At 43.7% G+C, this 23686-nt stretch overlaps 2 protein-coding genes across 2 annotated transcripts; one reads left to right on the top strand and one right to left on the bottom strand.

Moving 5' to 3' along the window:
- Nucleotides 1–1406: 1406 nt before the first annotated feature.
- On the bottom strand, nucleotides 1407–11981 carry Dusp18 (dual specificity phosphatase 18). Its single transcript, XM_046439500.2, has 2 exons — nucleotides 11597–11981; nucleotides 1407–7564 (listed from the first exon to the last, which is right to left on the bottom strand). The coding sequence occupies exon 2, from the start codon at nucleotides 7495–7497 to the stop codon at nucleotides 6931–6933; it is 567 nt and encodes a 188-aa protein (XP_046295456.1). The 5' UTR covers nucleotides 7498–7564; nucleotides 11597–11981; the 3' UTR covers nucleotides 1407–6930.
- On the top strand, nucleotides 11905–20468 carry CUNH5orf52 (chromosome unknown C5orf52 homolog). Its single transcript, XM_046439498.2, is given in 5 exon segments — nucleotides 11905–12241; nucleotides 12243–12344; nucleotides 14789–14897; nucleotides 18843–18995; nucleotides 20406–20468. Coding segments are annotated over 5 exon segments (573 nt in total). The 5' UTR covers nucleotides 11905–12095.
- Nucleotides 20469–23686: the final 3218 nt, after the last annotated feature.

Here is a 23686-nt window from a genome sequence, read left to right as displayed (position 1 = left end):
GATGGCTTTGGTTTGGCTGAGCCTCCTCAGAGACTCAGGACCCTTCCCAACTTGAGAGGTCCTATTGCCATAGCAGGAGCATCCCTGCACCACCCTCACTCAGGGTCCTGGGCTTGGTGGGATGCTTGGCTAATAAGTGAGCTCCCCGTCACATCAAACCCTGATGGTTATGGGGAGTAATTAGATATGAGCTTGACTTGGAAACTAGTTCATCACCAGATTCAGGACCATCAGGTATCTAAGTTTCGCCCCAACAAGGCCACAGCCAGTGCCTTCCCATCACTCCTCCCAAGCAGTGGGCACAGAGACTGGACTGAGTCAGAAAGCCTGGGTTTCAGTACGGGCCTTTGCTACTCATGGCATGATTTCAGACTGGCCTCTTCTGGCCTCATAGTGTTGTTAGGAGTTATCACAGGGAGACCAATGGGGAGAGTCCTAGTGAAGGTCATTGTACTTTAAGGCTTTGTCTTTCACTAGTTTCTGTTGCCTCTGGCAAGTGGCTTCACCTCTCTGAGTCTCCATATTTGCATCTAGTCCCCATCTTTGCATCTAGTCCCCCCTGCTAGGAAGCTTTCTCAGGATAAGAGATGTCACCGCCCTGAAGCTCTTCTCTCCTTGAACCCTATACCATGCCAAATTGAGTTTGAAGCTCCAGCTCAATGGCACCCCAACTCCTTACACCACTCCAGGTAGGGACCCAATCATATCCCATCCTCTGAGCTAGATCAATTTCTCTCTTCTACACCAGATCAGATTTCAAGGTGACCTGCTGCTCTCTCCCCAGACATCAGCACAGGGTATGGCAGGGACTGGGTGGTGGAATCCTCCCTTATCCAAGGGAGATGTGTTTCAAGACCCCCCATGGGTGACTAAAACTGCAGATGGTAACTTAATCATATGTAGCCATATTTTTTCTATACATACATAAATTAAGTACCTTTTCTATCTTAACTAAGCACGCAATCACACACTGCAGCTGTAACTTTTGCAATTTGAGGTGTGACAGCAAAACTTGCATTTTTTCCCTTCACAATTTTAGATAGAAGTTTCATTCTTACAATAGATCTTAGTAATCTCAGTATATGATTTTTTTTCTTTCCTTGTTGAGAACATTCTTTTCACTTAAAGAAAACACTTTACACATTATCTCTGTCACATCCAAATTGCCAGCATCACTATTATTGTGCTTTGAAGGTATCCATTAAGTAAAATAAGGGTTATTTGAATATAAGCATTGTGACACCCCAGTTGATCTGATAACCATGATTAAGAAAACACCTACTAAGTGGATAACAAGTGAATAGCATATACTGAGAGGAAACATTGGGAGAAGGGATGACTTACATCTAGGCAAGTAGAAGTTGGACAATGTGAGATTTCATCGTGCTACTCAGAACAGAATACAATTTAAAACTTACAAACTGTTTATTTCTGGAATTTTCCATTTAATATTTTCAGACTGCTCTCTTTACAGTGAATAACAGAAATAATAGAAAGTGAAATTGTAGATAAGAGATGGGGGCTACTGTACTAGTAAAGGAGTTCTGTAGTCAGACTTGGGTTCAAATCCTGGAGCTGGGAATGTGGAACTATGTGACAGGCAAGCACCTTCCCTTCTTGTGTCTCTGTGTGAAGCGGCAATAGCAGTAAAACCTAACCCCAATCAGCTTCAGAAAGGGCTTAGCAATAATGCCTAAAAACATAACAGGTCCTCAATTAAACTCACTCAAGGCAGATGCTTACCAGTTCCTCCAAAAAGCTCCTTGGGCCATCTCTCCTACCTCTTTGCCTTCCATTGCATATTGAGAGCCCCAAGAGCATGCTCCTGCCTGGGCAGAGTGGTGTGGATGTCCCAGCCTCCCCCCCTGGCCCCGCCTTGGAGGAAGCCAGGGAAGCTGAGGCCTTTCTGGGCATCCTGCCATCGTGAACTTGGGAACAAAGCCTTGTCTCAGTCCCAGCTGCCAGGGTGCCCTTCCTGCCCTCCCCTGGTGGCCCTTGGATTGTCATTCTAGGAGGCTAGGGCAAATGAGGACTCTTCTTACTCCCTTATTTGCCCCCCAAATAATCCGAGGGATGCCAGAAATTCTACCATCTCACTGTTTCTGCTCAGTTGCAAATGCTTTCTGGAAATAATACAAAATAGTTAACTGAGGGCCACTTCACAGGGAGCCATGGAAGGTTTTAAATAGAAAAGAGCCATGGTCCTCAGTATATATTTCTTGAAAAAAAAAAAAAAAAGAATCTTCAATTTCTTCTGGACCCTATGTGGAGGAAAAATTAGGAGCTTGAGCCAAGGGTCAGGGAGACTAGGGAAGACCTGTTGTGGTGGTCCGGGTGAGCAGATGATAACAGAGACAGCACTGGGGACAGTTGTATTGATTTAGGATAATAATTTTTTAAAACATTAAAGGAGGCCATTATTTTGGACTAAGATTCTGCAGTAGGGCCTAATACACCAGTCTAAACATTAAAATGGAGTCACCTATGCTCACGTTCTGCATCACTAAACTGAAACTGGTTGTTATCTGACCTTAATCAGAAATCAGGAGATAAGGAAAAACAACCAAAATTCCCCAACAGGCTGGTTTCAACTGGCATGACAATGAAGTTTCTGAGCTTTAATCTTTTAATTCTACAGAAAGTAACCTAAAGTAATCTGATATTAACCAGTTATTCTTCTAGTGTTCTGTTCTCCCTGCCAGCATCTTACAAAGAAAGTGACTTTGACATGATTAATCAGCTATTTTCTTTTTTGGTACCATGGATTGAACTAAGGGGCACTCAAACACTGAGCCTCATCCCAGCCCTTTTTTTTGTATTTTATTTGGAGGCAGGGTCTCACTGAGTTGCTTAGAGTCTCAGTAAATTGTCGAGGCTGGCTTTGAACTCGCCATCCTCCTGCCTCAGTCTCCCGAGCTGCTGGGATTACAGGTGTGCACCACCGTGCCCAGCTACCAATCAGCTTTTTGTTCTTTGTTTCTGTTTTATTTAGTCTTTCTCTGTTCATAAGACTTTCTGCTCCATCCATAAGAATACTTATTTTACTTTTTGATTGTTTGTTTTGCTGAATACTGAGGATATCCTACCACTGAGCTACATACCCAACTCCCTTTTTTTTTTTCATTTTTTGAAACAGAGTCTCACCAAGTTGCCCTGGCTGAGCTCGAACTTGTATCCTGCTTCAGCCTCCTGAACATTGAACGAAGGGTAGACTTTTCTAGAATCAAACAACCAATTAAGATTTTAAAATCAAAATTATTCCCAAGAATAATGGCTTAAGGCAACAAAATATGTATTATCTCCCAGTTTCAGCAGGTCAGGAATTTGGGAGTGGCTTAGTGAGGTGGATTTTGGCTCAGAGTATTTCGTGAAGTTACAGTCAAAATGTTGGCCAAAGTTGCAGTCTTCCAAAGGTTTGACAAAGGCTGAGGTTCTGCTTTCAAGATGGGTCATTCACATGGCTGTTAACTGGGGGCCTCAGTTCCTTGCCTTGTGGGCCTCTCTCTATGGCTCTTGGTATGGTAGCTATCTTCCACCAGAGTGATTCAAGAGAGCAAGGAGCTACAGTGTCCTTTTTAATCCAATCACAATGGTCACACTTTGTCCTCATTAGATTCCCTAATATCTTATTGCACAGGTCAAACCTGTTTAATACAGGCTGCCCACAGTTGACTCACACAAAGGCATGAACACCAGGAGGATGGGATCACTGCAGCCATCTGAGGTTGGCAAGTTTGTGAGTGACTGAGGATGTGAGGACATAACTTGGGGCTATAAGGTCCTTGCTTAGTATCTGGATGGCCATATTAAGTGACAGCCCTATTTTAGGTAAAGAGTTTCACTTTCCTGCCAAGGGTTCTTTCTGAGAAAGCCTCACCACTCCCTCTTACCAACCCAACTCTTAACCATTGCATTAGGACCAGCCTGGCTGATACCTGAACCTGCCCTATAAAAATCTCAGAACCCAAGCCTGTTTTGCCTCTCTTTCCTATAGAGAGATGGCCTTTATTTGTCAGCTCTGACAAGTAAACTCTCTCTGCCTAGTCTCCGTCTCTCATTTCTTGCTTACCAGTCTCTCGTTCCTCACTTTCCTTTCAGGGGCCACAGGGAATTAGTCTGGAAGCTTTCTGCTTCGGGTAGGATCTTGTCAACCACACTACTGTATGCCCCCTGACAAAGTACTGCACAATCTGATCCACAGCAAGCACTTAGCAAATGTTTGCTCTGTGAAAACTGCCTTCTGTCCTACAGACAGGACAAGTTATAGAATCCCCAGCTTGGTACTTGAAGCCCTGAATGCTCTGGTATTGCTAAGCCCATTCCATTGCCCCACCCCTGTTCCCTATGTCTATTATATACTGGAGCCTTCTTTCTTTCTTCTTTTTTGGTGGGGAAGGAGAGCATACTGGAGATTGAACTCAGGGTACTTGACCACTGAGCCACATCCCCAGCCCTATTTTGTATTTTATTTAGAGGCAAAGTCTCACTGAGTTAGTTGCTTATTGCCTTGCTTTACTGAGGTTGGCTTTGAACTTGCAATCCTCCTGCCTCAGCCCCCCCAGCCACTGGGATTATAGATGTCCGCCACTACGCCCAGCTTGCTGGAGACTTCTAATAATGAGGCTTCCCTTTGTCAGAGGACAGGGGTCTGAGAAGGTCCCTCTGTAACAGTGATTCACTTCATGCTTTTTTTTTTCGTTTTTGCCACTGTGACTTATTTTTAAAATGGACATGTTTCTTTCTCTTCCTCTACATCTTCTCCTCAATAATCTCAGGGGAAACAGGATTACCTTTCTTCCCCCATCCTAGGAGTTATCTGTCCTTTAGCACATACCACAGGAATGAAGTAATTCAGATTTAGGGATGGCACCAAAAGATCTAAGAAATGACAACCTCCCAAATTAGCAAGTGAATTACCACTCTAGATAGAGAACACTGGAATGTAGCCTTTGAATCACCCCTTTAAAAACCTACTTCCCCATGATGAGCAATCACAGCTCTGGACTTGAGTCCCCTGTGTTTCTCTTGCTGGCAAAGCCATAAAACTTCTTTTTCCTTTTCTCAAAACTGTGTCCTCATTATGGGATTGGCATTGGGGACAAGGACGGAGATTTCAAAATACCTCCAAGTGGGCAGTAGGACCTCAACTTGGCCTCAGTAAGGAACCTGATTTAGGCCACTGAAAAGAATTTCAGGATGCATCCAAAGAAAGGCACAAGATTTTAAAAAGTGATTACAAAGGTGCTATAATCCTTATAGTTCACAAGTCTGAGGCAGGAAGATCTCAAGTTCAAAACCAGCTTCAGCAACTAAGCAACTTAGCAAGACCCTGTCTCAAAATAAACAAACCAACCAAAGGGGGCTGGGGATGTGGCTCAGTGGTTAAGTACCCCAGGGTTCAATCCCTAGTTTAAAAAAAAGGGTGGGGGAGAAACAAAGGTGTACATCCCTGAAAGGCAAGGTGCAGACACCCTTCACCTCTCAGAGAAGAAAAAGACTAGTGATGTATTCAGGATTGAGCTCTCTGATTATATATAGGATTTTCCTGGGAAGAAATATGTAGGTTCCCACGCAAGCTTTTTTAAAATCAAATCCCATGTCAATCATTTGATATTTGGGTTTCAGAATGTTTCTTTTTGGTTAAGCAGTCTAGCCATAAATCAGTTGTGGGCGCATTATGTAGTTTTTAAGATCTGCTGATATTTAAATTAATTGGTTTTGTTCTAATTTATCTAGTACAAGCATACACTGGAGGTTTTGTTCATCTAACTAAAGAGACAAGCATGGCTAGTCATTCTCACAATTCATAGCAATTCTAAACAAAGCCTTCTGGGGAAGCCAGAATTGTACCCCTTGCTTCAGGACCCCTAGGTCACACCTAGTTTAAACAGATGAAAACTTTGAAAAGGCTTATAAGACTATGCCTCTTCTGAGGTAGGATCTAAACCCCTTTTTCTCCCCTATATGGAGTGACTTTCTAGAAAAGCACTTTGAAAACAATACAGGACTATGCACATATGAGAGGAAATACCTTGACTTGGGACCAGCAGGTCCAAAGAGTGAGTATATCATCCATAGTGAGAGATGTCCATTATGCTAAGCATGGACCATGACTGGCCTGGCACTATAGAATTGCTGAATCTTCACAGATGAGGACACTGAGGCTCTAAGAGGCCCTAGGTCACATTGAGGGTAGGTGTCAGGGCTAAGTTCAGGTTTGCAGATACAGCCTTTCAAGCTAGAAAACTCTGGAGACCTGACATGTCCTAGAGAAGGGACTATGCACCCTTAAGACTGATACTTAAGTGCTGTCACATACAACAGCACTCAAGAAAAAAAAATTTTAAAAATTTTATAATATTGGAATGTTTATTTGAAAACTATCTTCTGTGTAAATTTGATCTTAGAAAACTAGAGTAGGGCCACTGATGGATGTAGGTTGTTTGGGGCCTGTAGGGTTCCTAGAGCACTATTTGAAGGCCACTTATCCAGTAGGTTGGCACTTACTGTAAAAAGTTCAGGGGGTGCCATGATGCTTAAGGCTCTGGTTTTGGGTTGGAAGGAACAAAGTAGGATTGTGGCAGTCTCATTTATGAGTTGTTCAGTCTAGCGAAGGGCAGCAGGATTCCAGGCGCTGGTGCTCTGGTCTCTCTCCAGTGTACCACCTGCCTTATTTCACCCTCTGGCCAGCAGCCATGGCCTGCCACTCATAGGGTAGAAAATTTATCTTCACCTCTAACAATCAAGTTTAATCTTTAAAGATATAGGTTACAAAGTTGAAAGCTGTGGTATCACTTTCTTTTTTTTTCCCTTATAAAAGGTATCATCTAGTACATTCCTGTATCAACAAAGATCCTTCAAGTTCAGATCCTGATATAGGATCAACAATAGGTCTGTACTTGGACCCAAAGCAGGGGCCTAGGAGATGATTTACAGTGGAATCATTAAACGGACATCCTTCTCATAGATGTCAGGGATCATTCCCACTGGGGAGCTGACCATGTGTATAGTATTCTTGCCAAACAGCTGGAACTCATAATGGATGAGTTGCTCCCAAAAGCCAGCATTGGGTCGGATGATGGGCCGGCATGACTTGGTCCATGTGTGGGCATCTAGCAGGGACATGGCATGGTACTTCATGAGGTAGGCAAGGCACAAAGTGGCTGAGCGGCTCACGCCAGCGGCACAGTGTAGCAGTGTACGGCCCTGCTTCATTTCCACATTGTGGATGTGGTCGGCAATGGGGTCAAAGAAGTCATAGAGCTTGGAGATGGGTGCGTCAGCCACAGGCACCTGTGTATACTGGATATCCTCATAGATGGTATTTACCACCTCTACTGAGACATTGATGACTGAAGTGATCTGGTTGCTGGACAGCAAGAGCTTGTTGTTGGCAGCTACACCATTGCTGATGTACAGGCTTCTGGTGATCTGTGAGAGGCCGCTGATTGAGGGCTGCCGGAACTGAACTGGGAAGGTGCACAGGGGTGCTGTCATCAAGGCGGTGGGTCAGCAGTTGGTGACACATGAGGCCTGCATTTTTCTAAGCTGTGTCCCTGGAAAACTGAAGAGAGGGAGAGAATGTTTAGAGTGTAGGTGCCCAGCAGGCCAACCCAGGAGACTTCTGGGAAATGGACAGATGGGTTCATGGGATTCCCTAAGGCAGTCCTCTGACCATCACAGGAGAATCACTCAGGGAACTCACTAATAATACACATACCCAGATTTTGGCCCCTCCCCAAATACACCAAATTAGACTCTCAGGTAAGGGGCATAAATTTGCATTTCAGCTTGCTTCTTAGGTGATCTAATGCATACTGTCCTACAGAACAAAAGGCAAGTCCCTGAGCCTGGCAGTAGTGGCTTGCCTTGAGGGGTCCCTCATCTCTATTTGGGTAGGTCAACTTGAATTCCTCAGCTGTGCCCTGGCCTGATTCTCCATCTAGGCTCACAAAGTCCTCTTCTTCCCCTCTTCAAAATTCTCTCCTTCCTTCAAGTCCCGCTAAGTGGGAATCATTTGCAATATCTTCCTCCTTAGTCTTCTGATTATATGCTAAAGCATGAGACTCTGAACCAGTGACTTGAAACCAGAGCTCACTGAGAGTCACTGGGAGGGGAGAAGAGTAAGACCAGGAAGGTTCCTGCTCTCCTCACAAGAACCATCTCTTTGAAGAGATGGAATGCACTCATGTGGAACTGATGTCAAATAACAAAATCCTACATTGCTAAACATTCTCCTGTGCCTTGCCTCTAAAGAGAGCCTAGGGAAAGGAATGTCTGGGAGCTTCCCAGAGGCTAGCATAATGGGCACCAAAGCAACCCCAGGAGCAAGAGCAGAGAAGCAGCAGAGCCTCACAAAGACTTGCCATACCAGCACCACCATGTCTGCAGCAGGGCTGTGGCGTGAACCCCTGGGAGGGGCAGACTCCTGTCTTCTCCTCATCTTGGATCCCTCACTTTCTAACTCTTGAACTAAGCTTCAAAAATTCAACACCCTCTTATGTCTTACTGAAAAAGGGACATTTGGATTTAGATCACACCTCTCCAGTCCAAAGGGCAGTCTTCGCCAGGCAGACTAATGAGAAACCAAACATTTTTTCCCCCTGCTGCCCAAAATTAGGATAAGATAGAGCCCCTCAGCTTGACTGTCAAGGTCATTTGTGGCCTGGCTGCTTCCTTTTCTCTAGCCTCCCATTAGCCTTGCCCAAGTCCTCAGTTAGATTGAGCCACTGACAGTTTCTCATGACATGTCTTCTCTAGCCAGAGGCCTTTGTCTCTCCTGCTCTCTCAACCTAGAATCCCGCTTCCTTATAAACCTATCAGATCCTGAATTATTCCGTTCAGCAGCACAGTGGAAATCTAAGGAGCCTTGAGATCTTAGGCCAAGAGTCTCTTCTTTAAAGGAAACCTCCTGGAAACACTCTCTTCCCTCTCCAATGCTTGATTAAATTCCTGCTCCAGGCCTTAGTAGCCTGATGTTTTCTCCTTCCTAACACTTCCAAAACCACTGAAGATGTGGCTTTGCCTTGAGCTATCTGACAATTTGATAAAAGTCTTCTTCTTAAGACACCATGAGCCCTTTAGGAGAACAATTATCTTAATGTCCATTGTATCATGAACCAGTGCCAGACTTCCTGTAAGTGCTTGATAAATACTGGTTGAATTAGGAAACCATTCCAATACCATGACCCCAGGAGACTTTTGGGAAATGGATGGATGTGTAATGCCAGATTCGTGGGACCCCCAATAGAACTCCAGGAGTCGAATCCGATGCAATCACACAAGAGTCTTTATTGCAAGCTGGAGCCCGGACTCATAACCTTTTCCGAAGCAGCTGTCCCGAGGAGTGAGTCCTGGCCCTTAGTTCAATGAGGGTTTATAGATTTTTGGGGAATACTCACAACATGACACAGCAAATCATTTCATATGGCGGGGAAAATCAAACAACATCTCTTAACATTGATTAGCACATTCACTGGCAGGAACAAGTTGGGTAAGGGTGATTGGTGAGTTCAAGAGGTGGATACATTTGAGCTGATTGGTTTAAGCCACGAGAGGTGTACTCGATAAACTGCAGGGTTGCCTAATCATGTTATCAATCACCAAAACTACTGGGAGGGTCACCTGGCATTTCAGATATTTTCCCTGTCTCATGCTGATTGATGGTTGCTAGGGGGGTGCTATGGGTCCTCACCTAGCATAACAGAGTCAGGGACACCTGGCACCGCATATCTCTCCTGTTAAACAACTCAGCAGGGTGGGTATGAGCCTAGGAGTGCTCTGTGGGTTTTTCCAAGGACAAGGGTCACACCCCCTCCCTCGGGACAGGCCTTGAGGTAAAAGCTGGTTTCTCAAAAATGGAGTCACATCAGTTTCTCAGATGGGTCTATGGGACTCTCTAAGGTGGTCCTCTGAATATCACAGCAGAATCACTCAGGGTTCCTAGGCTTCTGGAAAGAATGCTAAAGATTGCAGAGGGAAATTCAACCTGCCAATGCCCCAGGGTCAAATTCATTAGGCTCACCCCAAGAAGGGCAGATAGGGCTGGTTTGTTGTAAAGGTCATTTAAGGGACATGGGATGAGGTCTAAAACCCAGGTGGAAGGCTAAATGCTAGGAGATATTCTGGACTCTTACCATCAGACCCCCCCTCCAAAATTAACTGAGGAGCCCCCAACCAGTGCCTAGAGGGTAGAACAGAGGAGACTGTTGATTGAGTGACAAAAAGTATGAAAAGACACTACTTTTTAAAAAAGACTAAGATCCTACCCTGGGGCTCAACAGATCAGACTAAAAATCAAAATGGAGTGACTCACACTAAAGTTCCACTTCACCAAACTGAAACTAAGTTGTTCATCTGACCTTGGAGAAATGAGGATCAGAGAGGTAATTGCCAATGTTCTCAAACAGGCCACTCTCAACTGGCAAAATAGTTCCCTGGGTCTTAATACTTTCATAATAAAAGGAAACCTAAAGTAATTTGATGTTAATCAATCAGTTTTTCTACACTTTTGTCTCGAGGGTGAGGCAGGAGGATCAGTTCAAAGCTAGCCTCAGCAAGACCCTGTCTCTAAATAAAATATATAAAAAAAGGGCTGGGTAATGTTTAAGAACCCCAGGGTTCAATCCCTGGCACAAAAAGTAAATAAATAATTGTAATTTTGCCCTTTGACAATAGGAGTAACAGTGCCTATCTTAAAAGGATGTTGTGATCTGGGTGTGGTGGCACAGGTCCATAATCTCAGCAACTGGAGAGGGTGAGGCAGGAGGACTGCAAATTCAAGGCCAGTCTCAGCAATTTAGCTAGATCCTGTCTCAAAATAAAAGGGCTGGGGGTGTGGCTTAGGGGTAGAAGGCCTCTGGGTTCAATCCCCACTACCATAAAAAATAAAATAAGAATTTTGTGAAAATTTAAAGGAGATAATCCAGTGTTGAATATAGAGCCTGGCACCGAATGAGCACTTTAAAAATGATAACTATTTCTTCTTGCTGTTGTTAGTGGAGTTAAAAAGCGAGGCGTTTCCTCCAAATCAGCCTGCCCATCAGTTCTCCAGCCTTCACCTCGTGAGTCTCAGCACCCTTTGGGAAGAGAATAAAGAGTTTAATTCCAGACTGGAGCTCAGGAGTCGCAAAGTTCCCATGAGGGAAAAAAAAAAAAATGACCCGAGACTTGTTCAGCATGAAGAAGAGGGAGAGAAAGAAATAGCAACTCGACAGCAGTTGAGGTTCACCATTTTACAACCTATGAAGAAGCCTTGGGCTTCCCTCGTCTAGTTCGACCTTCACAGCTACCTAATCAAACTGGTGTCTAGAGTTAATACTTCCATTTGTCACAGGTGGAAAGAGAGGCACAGAAGGGAGGCCTTGTTCGGGGCCGCCCAAGGCCCAAGAGCTGGTCGTCCGGCTCATTACAGGTGGAAAAAAAGTCGGCAAACACCGAGAAGCGTTGGTTAAATTCTGGCTTATATAGCAGAACAAAATCCACGGGTTGATAGGTTCGAGGCTCTACTTCCAGGGGTGAATTAGGTAGGTTACCTGGGAATTAGCATTGGAATAGGCTTCTTTTCAACTCGACGTCAAGATCCCACCAGTCTTACCTCTCTCCAGTAGGAGTACAAGGGGGTTCGTTCATGAAGAAGTGGCACCGATTATCCCCAGCCAAGGTTCTCAAAGAGAGAGACTTGCTCGGAAGCACAGACCGCAATCCCCGCCGGCCCAGCAATCTGATTGCCATAATAATGGTTTCTCCTCGGGGGGAGACGTCCGCTGCCCAGGTCTCGGGAGAAATCTCGGTTTCCGTTCTGCGCTCGGAGCAGCCCCTCCAGGATTTAACCTATTACCACCTCCGCGATCACTCCTTGGTCACAGTCGACCTCACCCTCGCCGGCTTATTCTGGCCAGCCCAATTCGTCTCTATAGCAACGCGCTAAATCGCACTATGGCGGCCGCCGAAGGACAATTCTGCCGCGTCCTCAGCCTCCCGGTTCGCCCCGCCCCCAGGCCCCGCCCCATCGCGTGTTTCCCAGGCAACGCACAAACCTCTGCTGGCCGCGTCTGCCTTGGGTCTCACTCAGTATCTGCGCAAGCGTAGCAATCATGGTTTCCATTCCCGCGTCGTTCCCCTCCAGTGTCGAGGACGAGACCGCACGGCCGAGTAGGCCCTCGGTTACTTGGGATCTGGATTTGTACAAGGATTACAAGTCTTCCTCCAAAGCGACCGCCAGTTCCGGCGCCACTGGATTTACGGCGCGACCAGCGCGGCGACCGCCAAGAAACCGGCCACGGGGTCCAGCCGAAGGTCTACTTCCTTCGGCCACGAACCTCACAGCCATCGGTGTTCTTCAGGTGCAGCCTTGGTTCCCCCGAACTCTCTTAGACCGGACCCAGAACCTGCGCCTCTCAACGCTTATCTCCAGAGGCCCGTGTTCCCCTTTCTCGCACCCTAGGGGAACCTGGATTTCTCAAAGACCCTGACCCCAACTTCTTTCCAGTCCAGCTCTGACACCTAGGGGCCCGTCTGAACGCCTTCAGCTCTGACTCCCGCGAGTAACCCGGAGTCCTAGCTCCCAACATTTCCTCCAAATCTGCCCGCCTGTCAGTTCTCCAGCCTTCACTTCGAGCCTGAACCTGCCTGAGCCTGGTGAGACCAGGGTCCACCTCAGGCTTGAAACTTTCCAACACCCGTCTTCTTAGCCTCCACGTTTCTCAGTGATACTGGAAAAAACCCCAGTTGTCTACCTGTTCCCTATCATTAGGAGTCCCAATTTCCCGCACCCTTTTTCATTTCTGAATTCCTGTCGCTGCATCTCTTGAAGGCTCCTGTAGAGGACTGGCTGTGGAAGGCAATTTGGTTCAAAATGACCATTATTTATTACTTGAAAGGGAATATTTCCAATCATTGTTTTTTTTTAAAAAAAAATCTTTTCTTGTATTGATAAATTTGGTGCATTGCTAAGAGGATGAAGAATGTTTTATGACCAGGCTTGGTAACACACATATATCAGCCTCTGCAATTTAGGGAGAACTTCCCACAAAATGATAAGGGCTAGTTATGTAGTGCAGTGGTAGCACAACCCTGGGTTCAATCCCAGGACCACCACACACACACAAATATGTATCTTTAAATATTTTTAGAATTTTAGTGTTTTTTTTTAAAACAAGATTTAGGGGACTTGCTGTAAGCACCTTGACCTCTGAACTAGTTTTTTCCATTAACTCATGTCTAATGCTGTGTTGCCCTGCAAAGAAGTCAGAGAAATGAAAATGAGAGATTGGAGATATTTGTTTATTAATATTTGTTTGTAAATATAAAAATATTCACAAGACCATTGTTCCAAATTGGCTGAAGATGAATTAGAAAATAAAATCTAACCCTTCAAAATGTTTTACCCTTTAGAAAATTGCCTTTTAAAATCGCAGTTAGGAAAGTAATATACACTTATAGAAAAATCAGAAAAGAAAGACCAGCAAAATGAATGACCTGAGACAATCACTGTAGCATCTTGACATATATCATTCCAGGTCCATTCATACACGTGTGTTAAACTTTTTGAAAAATCCGTCACAAAGAGTTCATTGTTTAGTTACCTGATTTTTCCCCATCTAATACACCTAAGATGTTTATTTTTTTTAACTATCTTTTTTTTATGGACCTTTATTTTATTTATTTATATATGGTGCTGAGAATCAAACCCAGTGCCTCACACATGCTAGGCAGGTGCTCTACCTCTGAGCTACAACCCCAGCCCCAGTGTTTATGTTTTATACATAGTCACATATATTTTATTGTCTGGCTTGCTAAAGTTATTCGTTTTTCTTTTCTCATTGTTCTACATTTAGTTTCCAAATTTTAGCAAATACGAGCATTTATTTTTAAGTAAGCCAAAACATTTAAAGGTATATATTTGTTAAACCACTTCATGGTGTAACCAAATTATCAATATTGAAAACTCAGTGGCTGGCAATACCTGGTCTTTTTTTTTTTTTTTTTTAATCAATTCCTCATTTTGTTCAAATTTTTTACTTGGAGTACCTGGCTCCATCCTATTCCACCTTCCCCACCTCATCCCATTTCTACTCACTTTCCAGAGTCTTCTAAAGCCCTGTGCACTCCAAACTTCCCTCATGTTTGTAAATTTTTCCCAAACCCTTTTCCCTTAGAATTTCCCTATTAACCAGCCCAATCTTTGTACAGACTCTTTATTTTATTTTTCCCCTGTTCTGATTTACTCCCCACTTCTTAGATTCTCCTTAGATTTATGCTGTGAAGTTCTGCTCCAACCCACCATATCCTCTCTCAAATTCAACCCTTTGACCTGGTTCTCCAACTTTGACTCTTCTCTAAGATTGTTCCGTTTCACCTTCTTTTTTTCATTAAGGTAACTGCTTCTAGGGCTAGGGGTATAGCTCAGTAATAAAGTGTTTGCCTAGTATGTGCAGGAGCCTGGGTTCCATCCTCAGCATTGCCCTCCCCGCCAATAAAAGCCAAACAAACAAAAAACAGTTACTGAGGGTTGAGCATTGTCTCTGATTCCGTTTACACTTCTCTTTGGACTGCTCTTGGCTCTTCAACATCCTTCTCAGGTATCCAAGTCACAGTTCTTTAGCACACACCTTGTCCACAAGGAGAGAAACATGGTTATTCCCTTGCTCCTCTAAAAATTATGAGAAAGCTGTGCATGTCCTAAGAAACTTCAGCCACTCCCCCAGAAGCCAATGAAATCAGGCCCTAACCCTGGCTTTGGTCTCAGCCATCTCTAACTGGTACTACTTTCCCCTCCCCATTCCAGTATAATGGATTCCAGTGAAGCAGCATTGAGCAAATTTTTACCCAAGAGCCACTTATCTCGGGTGATTATTCGTGACAACCTCAGTGCACAAGGAGTCTATGAGACAGAGGTAAAGTAGTCACAGTTTTTGCATTAGAGTGTGTTAAGGATTTAAATCATATTCATTTTATATTCCCCGTATCCTGGAGGCAGTAGATCCTTGAGGTGATAGGGAGTCATCAAGATGTTCTAGGGGAGACCCCATTTTTACAGAGGAGGCAGTTGATAATTGGGGTTACTGACTTGTTCATGGTATCATACCTGTTCCTGAACTAAAGGAGCCAGAGAGAAAGACTCCATGGTTTTTTGCCTCTTGTATTTTTTTCTCAAAGTATATTATCTCTCTAGGGAATTCATGAATACATTCTTACTATTCCCATTCAAAGTCTTAGGTTCTAGAGCTTGAATCAACATCAACATTTATCTGGTCATTTTTTTTACTCTGGGTGTTAACCCCATTTTCCAGATTAAAACTGAGGCTCTTTTTGATTATGAACAAGTAGGGTTTGACCTATATACTTGGAAGCCCAAGTGTTGGCACTCCAGTGCTCCCCCTGGACCCTGATTGATTCATTCATTAAACATGTCTTTAGGAACTGCTTGGGACAGGCATTGTTAGGCAGTAGGAAGAGATAATTGAATAAGATTCATTTCTTCAAGTAGAGCATTTATTCCAGAGTTGAGCTTTTGTCCCCTTCTTGATTGTTGAGCTTTCCTCCATGTTCCTAGGTCAAATCTGGATGGGCCTATGGGATTCTCACATAGAAAAGAGTGGAGAAGGTCTGTGGATGTAGCTCAGTGGTAGAGCCCTTGACAAGCATGCATGAGGTCCTGGGTTTGATCCTTAGTACTGCCAAAAAAGAAAAGAATGGAGAGCCTTAAGAGAGAGTACCAGATCCTCTTGAGGGCCATATAAACCAAAAACAAAGACTTGGGGGGGCATGTAGCTGAGTGGCAGAGCACTTGCTTAGCATGTACAATGATGCCCTGGGTTCTATCCCCAGCGTTATGAAACAACTACCAAAAACCCCAAAGCAGATCAGGGCCTGGGTATTTACTAAACTTGCAGTGGAGTAATGTAGTAGAAATAAGGTGGACTTGGGCTTGGAGAATGGCAGGCCAGCTTTGGGTAACATTCAGTGATTTGTTCTTCCCAGCCTCTCTTTTCTTATAGGATCTATTAAGACCTATATAGGATCTATTAAGACCCTTTCAGTTGCAGGTTATATAAACAACTTGAATTAGTTCAAGCAAAATAGAGGAATCTGGGTTTGCATAATCAAGGATGGATAGATCAGCTTCACCAGTGTTTGGGATGAGGGAAGCCAGGGGTTCCAATACCTTTGGTGTGTCTTCCACTCCTCCTCTTCTTCTCTTGCTGCTTTCTGAATATTATCATAATCAGGCTAATTTTCCTTGGAGGACAAGCCACCCTGGCATGTAGACCACAAAAGGAACACAGTGCTTTTGCTGTTGATCAAGTTAGTCAAGTCCTGGAGAAAACCCCCAGTTGGCCGCAGTTGGGACTTGGGCCTGTTCCTGCTCCAATCATGGTGACGAGGTGGTGTGTTGTGTTCTGGCTGACTCAGGACTAACCTCTATATTCACTTTGGAGAGAATGTTGTACCTTGCCAGTGGGGCAAAAAACTCTGAAATACTGTACCTGGAAACTTCTGCATTGTCTAGAGGGCTGGTTCATCCTTCAGCCACCCAGAAGCTTCCTTTTAAAACTAGTATTTAGCCCTATGTATGATAGGGACTTGATATCTATTATATATTATTACATTCACTTAATAAATCAGGAAATCGAGACTTAGAGACATGGAGTAATTTACTTGGGTCACATGCTCATTGCAGAATTGCAATCCAGGTCATTGTGCAGATTCTTCCTTAAGGAAAGAGACTGTCTTCTTTATGTTATAAACCTGGAAACTAGCCCAGAGGCTGGCTTACAGGAACTCAGTGGATTCAGGCACCTCAGTGATAATGTGGCAATATTCCTGTCTCCCCACCAAAAGTATTCACACTGGGGAAAGAGATAGCTTTGGATGGACACCAACTTCAGTGAATACAACTAAGATCTAGTGTCTTAAGAATCCCTTGAGCATGCTCTGAGAACAGTGAGTAACGGCTGGTATCATTCATCTACAGCCATGTGCTCAAGCAGGATGGTTTTGCCCCACAGGGGACATTGACAATGTCTGGAGATATTTTTGGTCACCAGAAATTGAAATGGTGTGGATGCTACTATCGTTTAGTAGGTAAAGGCCAAGGATGCTCATAAAAATTCCTACAATGTGCATGTTAAAGAATTGACCAACCCCAAACATCAATAGTGTCAATGTTGAGGAACTCTGATTTCTTGTAAGCCAAGCTCAAAGTGAAATCACGAGCTGACACAGCCCAAATGCTAGATGTCATGGAGTAGACTAGAAAATAGTGGTAAAAGCAGCCATTTACTTCTCAGTGGTTGGATCAGAATTATCTCAGGTACATGATAAGAAAATAGATTCCTGGGTCCCTCCAAACCCTACTAAACTAGAATTTCTGAGGTCTATAATTTTATCAAGCAACTGAAGTGTTTCTTATATTCAGCCAGGTATAGAGACCACCAATTTGAATTATATAATTTAGTGTCCATTCTTTTTGTCACTATCCTCCCTTTAATTTGCTGTGTCAAATAATCATGTCAACATTGACTAGCATTTATTAAAAACTCCTTTGCTTAGCATTGTGCTAAATCTTCAAATAATTTTAGTGCTTATCTGAATCCCTTGGGAAGCTTGTTAGATCAGCTCTTACCATATTGTTTCTACATGTCTCAAACCTCCCCATCCTTCAAAATCCAACCCCAACTTATATGCCATCCGTTCTGTTACAGGGCCTGACTCTGGACCTACATGGAGGACGCTTATCTTGCTCATTGTGTAGCAAGAAAGTGCTAACATAGAATTCTATGTTTTGGGACAGAGTGCTGTCAGAACACTGGCAAGCACAATTTCCTTGCTCCCTTTGAAAGGAGTTATATGGCAGTTTTTGAACTCTTGGTGTCTGGACTCCTGTAATATGATATGTTGCATATCACCTCTGGCCTATTGTGACTATTATAGGTAAATTGGCACATCCCCACTACAAAAGCTATTTTTGCTGTACAATAAAGCAGATAAAGTTCTCTGAAATTGTCTCTGGAGAGGTTTCTCTGCACCCAAAAGCTCCCCACTATCAATGCTGGAATGGCAGGCCCCTCAGCACCCACCATGCAGCATTTTTTTTTTCAGAGTTGGGGATCAAATCCAGGGCCTCATGGATGCTAAGCCTAGACTCTACCCCTGAGCTACACTCACAGCCCTATGCAGATTTTCTTGATATCTGCCCTCTTTTGAATTCAATGCTTCTTTTATGAGTAATTACTTTCTTCCTGGTTTAGAAATATTTATGTGTGTGTCTCTCTCTTTCTGACTATGTTTTAGTTATTGGAAACACCTGTGGCGGATTTGTCTTAGCATCCCTTCCCATAGCTAGCTTGTTGGAATAAATAACTGAATGTGTAAGACACAGATATGCCTTCCCAGACCTTATAATGTTGTTAGAACAGGGAAGAAGTTATATTAGAAGTAACAATAAGAATTCATGGGATAATAAGGGATTTCACAGACAATATATGGGAAGCACTAGATGATTAACAGGGACAGGGTGATGGTGGTTGTAAGAAAGAGGTGTTTCTCCCTCTTTCTAGACACATCCATCCCACAACCCCAATCCCCCATTTTTACTGACTGGTCTTCAGCATTACAGTCAAAATCAGACTTCTTGGCTTCACACTGTCAGAATGTAACATAGGGGTTATTCACTTTTTATAAATGAGGAAACCAAGGCTCCCTATGAATTATGGTATTTATGAAATGAATATTGGGTCCAGCAGGGACATTTTCCACTCCCAAATCAGCAGCCCTAGATGCTTATCTTGCTGTGAAGTGGCTTCTTCATCCCTAACCTCACCTTTATTTTTTGTAAGATAAGAGCTTCAGACAAGACCAAGAAAAAGATGAGCCATTTGTACGACCATCTGAAAAAAAAGTTTTTGACAGACCAACTCAGAAAGCTGGGGCGCTGGAGACAGGAATCCATGAACATCCAGCAGTACTTGGATAAAATCTGGACGCACAAGGTCCAGTCTTGCAAGAAAAGCCATCCACCCTATTTATGGCAGAATGATCTGACCCAGGGTCACGGCACTAGTCGTGACCAGGGAAGAACTAGAAGCTAGACATCATCATTGAACAATAAACCGAGACCAGCAGACAGCAGAGCACCAAAAAATCCCTCAGCAATTCTAATATTCTTTGTCCTACCCATCCTCTCTATTCTGGTGAAAGAGATCCTGACAGTCCCGATTCAGAGGCTGAATCAAGCCAGTCTCCATGATTCAGGCAAAGATTGACTTTTCAGTGCCCCTATTTCTTTTTCTTCCTTCTTTCCCTACACTGGGAATTGAACCCAGGGAATTACACATGTTAAGTATGCATTCCATTACTGAGCTAACGCCAGTACCCACATTTCTAAAGTGATATATCCTACTGAGGTATTCTGGGAAATGGAAACTTAGATGGGAATGACTATGACTATGACTCAATAATGCCACTGCCTGGCATTCCAGTGGTGAGAACTTCAGATTGGGGCATCAGAGAGTGCTATTTCTGCCACTTATCACTCATGTGACCTTGTAACCTCCATGGGCCTATTTCCTTATCTGAAAGAATCAGGTTATAGAAAGGGAACCTGCCTCCAAGAACTGACATGAGGCTGTCAAGTGCTTGGCCCTAGACCCATCATTTCCAATGGCTACCATCAGAATGGCCCCAGTTAGCTTCTAGCCTTGGGGAAGGTTCCCACTCCGTTTTCTGCTTGCTATCATGACTACATCCTGATAGTCTCCAATCTGGTTCCTGTAGCAGCTTCTTTCTGTCTTGTGTAGTAGCTGTTTGGATGTTTGTGATAATCCCTGACTTGAGTGTACACTCTGGGAACCAAGGACCTTCCAAGATTCAGTTCAAGCCTTATTTCTTCTTTGATGCTTTTCCTCACTGGCCCTAGAAAGAAAGGCTGCTTCTTCCTGGCCTTGGTGTGTCCACTCTCATCTCTGCACAGTTTAGTTGGCCATTACTTGTTTGCACAGTCTCCCTGATCAGGTTGTGAATGTTTTGATGATAGCAGTACTGATACCATAATGCCTAGTAAATGGAGTGGTCATTCACTGTGTTTTGAACAGATGACTATCTTATTTCTCTCTCTATTATAGCATCAGGACAGTGCACAGAGGAAGGGCTTGGTACTTATTTTTAAGTTAACTGAGTCTTCTCATTTTACAGATGAGGAAACTGAGGCCTAAAGAATAGCCTGATTTACCCAAGGTCATATGGCAAGTTAGTGGCAGAGAATTAAAACCAGGTGTCCCAACTCCCGTAGAATGGTCATTCTGCATCACCACAGCTGCTAGGTGAGGACCTTAGTCCTCTCAGTGGCTCTTGGAAGTCATCCTTGGGAAGTTCTCCACATTCCTCCTCCCCACTCTCTCCAGCGCTGCTGCCTGGTGCCATTTGGCAGCCTTGCCCATAAACTGGAGGATCTCAGTGAACTCTGAGGCCAGAGGGGCCTGGGTTAGGGGTAGGGAGGCAGATGTTTTTATTTCTCCCTTTTATGGTCTTCTTTTAACACTGGAGCCTGCTTCTTTTCAGTGGGAGCCCAAAACATCATTTTCTAGATTCATATTTTTTTCTGAGCACAATTGATTAAAATAAATTAATTCAAAATATTCACGTTATATAAGCAATATGTCTACATTGGCACAAAAAATCAACTAAAACAATAACAAAAATGTGGCTCTTCTCTTAGATAAGCTAGCTTTTTGGTATATTACTTATATTTAGTATATTTGTTCTATTTCAACAAATCTTTTTCTTTCTTTGGCATAGTACCCAGAAGGGAGGAAGACGTTGGGGATACTGGAATCTTCAGGAGGCTGCAGAACAGGCCCAGTTCCTTTTATCCCCAAATTATCCCTAGGAACTTTCTATGTCCTATGTTTAACCTAATGCAGCTTTTCTGAGCTTTGCCCAGGCACCACACACCTTTCTCCCTTGGAGAAACTGGCTTTGCCTGAGTGAAGGTCTTTGAGTTCCCACGTGGTACCCAAAAGACAGAGTAGACCCTTGGGGTGGGTAGAAGGAGCTAGGAAGGAGTTGGTTACTTTTATAAGCCACTGACTTACCTCTGATTGACTTAATCTTCTCATTTTTTATTGAAAAAACAGAGGCTATTGCATTTAGGTTGGGAAAAAGAAGCAATGAAATTCAAGAGAAGCCACTTAGTTATTGGAAGGGAAGAAGGAGATTAAAAAGAAGAAAAATTAGGGAAGAATGGAGTGTTGGATGGGGAAAATATTATGAGGAGGAGGAACTTAAAGATTTAGTCCAGTGAATATGTACATGCACATGGACACACACATGGAACACCAATGAAATGTTACAGAGAAGCCCATTCCAGTAGTCAGAACCATTAACATACTAACATTTATTGAGCACTCATGTGCTCAGTAATGCACAAGGCTTAGCTCTTTTCAAACATGATCTCATTGAATTTTCCCCATCTATGAGTGAGAAAATGAGGTTCAAAGAGTAAGAATCTTGACCAAAGTTGGACAGTGACAAAATCAAACCCCAACCCTGTCTCAAACTGAAGCCCATCTCCTAACCACCACATTTAGACTCCCTGTCTTTATCACTCCAGGTGGAAGCAGAGGGCCTGTGACTCCAGAGCACATATCAAATCCTTGCTCTTAACTCTATGATTTCACAGATGATATTATGGGGTCTCAGTATCATCAGTCCTGTGAGTTCAGCTGTTTAACAGCAGAACTGAACTCAAACCTAGTTGTTCTTATGCCAAGTGGCCTTCAGCCACCCATTCTGGGACGCATAAGCTATTAAGGAAAGTTAAGACAGGTTTAGTTGATGCAGACAAGGGAGATGCTCACCTAAGAAGTGGAAGGAAAGAGCAGTCCTATTTACTTCCTGGTAGTTGTGAAAAGATATTCTCAACATCAATCAAGAAATCATTACTAAATACCCTTTGTGACTGAAGCTCTGTGATAATGGCAGGGATAGGTGAATGGTACTTTCTTTTAAAGAGATTAAGTATGTTTGAGCACACCATTATTTTCTGCTGAAAATACATTCCATTCCCTCCTCCTCTACCCTCCCCCAATGCATTTCACTAATTTGGAGCAGTTGGAAAAGCTTAGTTGAAAAATTTGCAAGGTGTACACTGGAACTTGTTGCTTCCCTCTCTAGAATTTCTCCATAATCTGGGATATAAGGAAGAAAACTTCTATTTACTGAACAGCTATAATATGGAAAACATTGTATATTTTACCTCATTAATTCCTTATAGCACTTTCCAGGCATCATGCCCATTTGCAGCTGAGAAAACCAAGGCACAGTTGGGTGCAGTGGTGTACTCCTGTAATCCCAGCTATTCAGGAGGCTTATGCACGAAAGAGGATTGCAACTTCAAGGTCACTTTGTCAACTGAGTGAGACTCTGTCCCAAAATAAAATAAAAGGGCTAGGGATGTAGGTTAGTGACAAATTGCTTGCCTAACATGTGAGGCCCTGGATTAGGTATCCAGTACCACAGTAAATTTTAAAAAAAAGACACAGGGAGGTTAAGGAGTTTGCTCTGAGTCATTTGATTTGAACCAGACTATAGCAGATTATAGGTATATGGGGTGTACTCTTTCCACACCAGCCCACTGCCTCCAGCTGTGCTGAGCTTTATTGTGAGTAAAAAGCTTAATTTCAGCCACAGTTTATTGAAGGCACTGTTCTGCAAGAAATGCCCATGTTTGGAGCTTCCTATTCATGGCCTCTGGCTCCTGTCTCTCCTCCTATAGTTATAGCTATTAAGTATGGTGGTAAATAAAATAGCAGGAAGGAAATCCGGGCGAAGACTCATTCCCTTTATTTCTGGTCCCAGCTCTGAGCTGGGGGAGGTGGCTCTAGAACACTAGTTTGATAGATCTGGAACAGCCTGCCAAGGGAGGTAGGCAGCTGGAATCGTAGGGAGCAGAGGAGGCAAGTGGCTCTGCCCCAGTTGCTGCTTGAGTGAACTCCATGTTCTTTATTTCTGCTTCATTCATCCATTCATCCATCTATCCACCCATCCACCATCCCACTCATCTATCCACTTACCCATGTGGCACTTCAACACAACCAGAGCACAAAGATGGAGGAATTGGTTTTCTTGTTTGCTGTTACATCTATGCCTTTTCCTGATCAGGGCAGGCAAGTGGAGTGACCTGCAGCTTTGGAGTGCCTCTACCCTGATGCACTCTGATTTTGAGCAAGTCCCCTTTCCCACTTTGAGAATTTGGGGCTGGAAGACCTGTATTGTGTAGAGCCTCTCCTATTTCACATGTGGGTAACTGAAGCTGGGAGTGGGAAATGGCCTTACCAAAGTCAGGTAAGGATTTGGAGGTGGATACGGGACTGGACCACAAGATGCTGACACTCATTTGTACAATGGGAATGGGAATCCTGGCTTTCCTCATCGCTCAGGATTATAGAGAATGCCACAATATAAGAAAAGTGAGGGGAAATGCTTTGAGAAATGAAGTCACAGGCCAAAAATGTCTCAGATATGCACTGGGGCCCTGGCTGCTGGACCACAGATGAATCACACAGTGACCACCAGAGGTCAGCAGATGCTTGTATTTATGTGTCAACGATAGCTCTGGTGGAGTCTCGCTGCCTGTATTTGAGGTCTAAGAAGGGAAACCAAGTCATTTTATCCCCAGGATTCA

The sequence above is a fragment of the Marmota monax genome, unplaced genomic scaffold, assembly GCF_021218885.2.
Source record: "Marmota monax isolate L192 unplaced genomic scaffold, Marmota_monax_Labrador192_F-V1.1 WCK01_AAM20220418_F8-fsc00253, whole genome shotgun sequence".
NCBI classification, from domain to species: domain Eukaryota; kingdom Metazoa; phylum Chordata; class Mammalia; order Rodentia; family Sciuridae; genus Marmota; species Marmota monax.
This window is presented reverse-complemented; position numbering and strand designations above follow the sequence as displayed.

Excerpts from the sequence above, each read along its gene's own strand:
- Dusp18 (XM_046439500.2), bottom strand. The coding sequence starts at position 7,497 with ATGACAGCACCCCTGTGCACCTTCCCAGTTCAGTTCCGGCAGCCCTCA.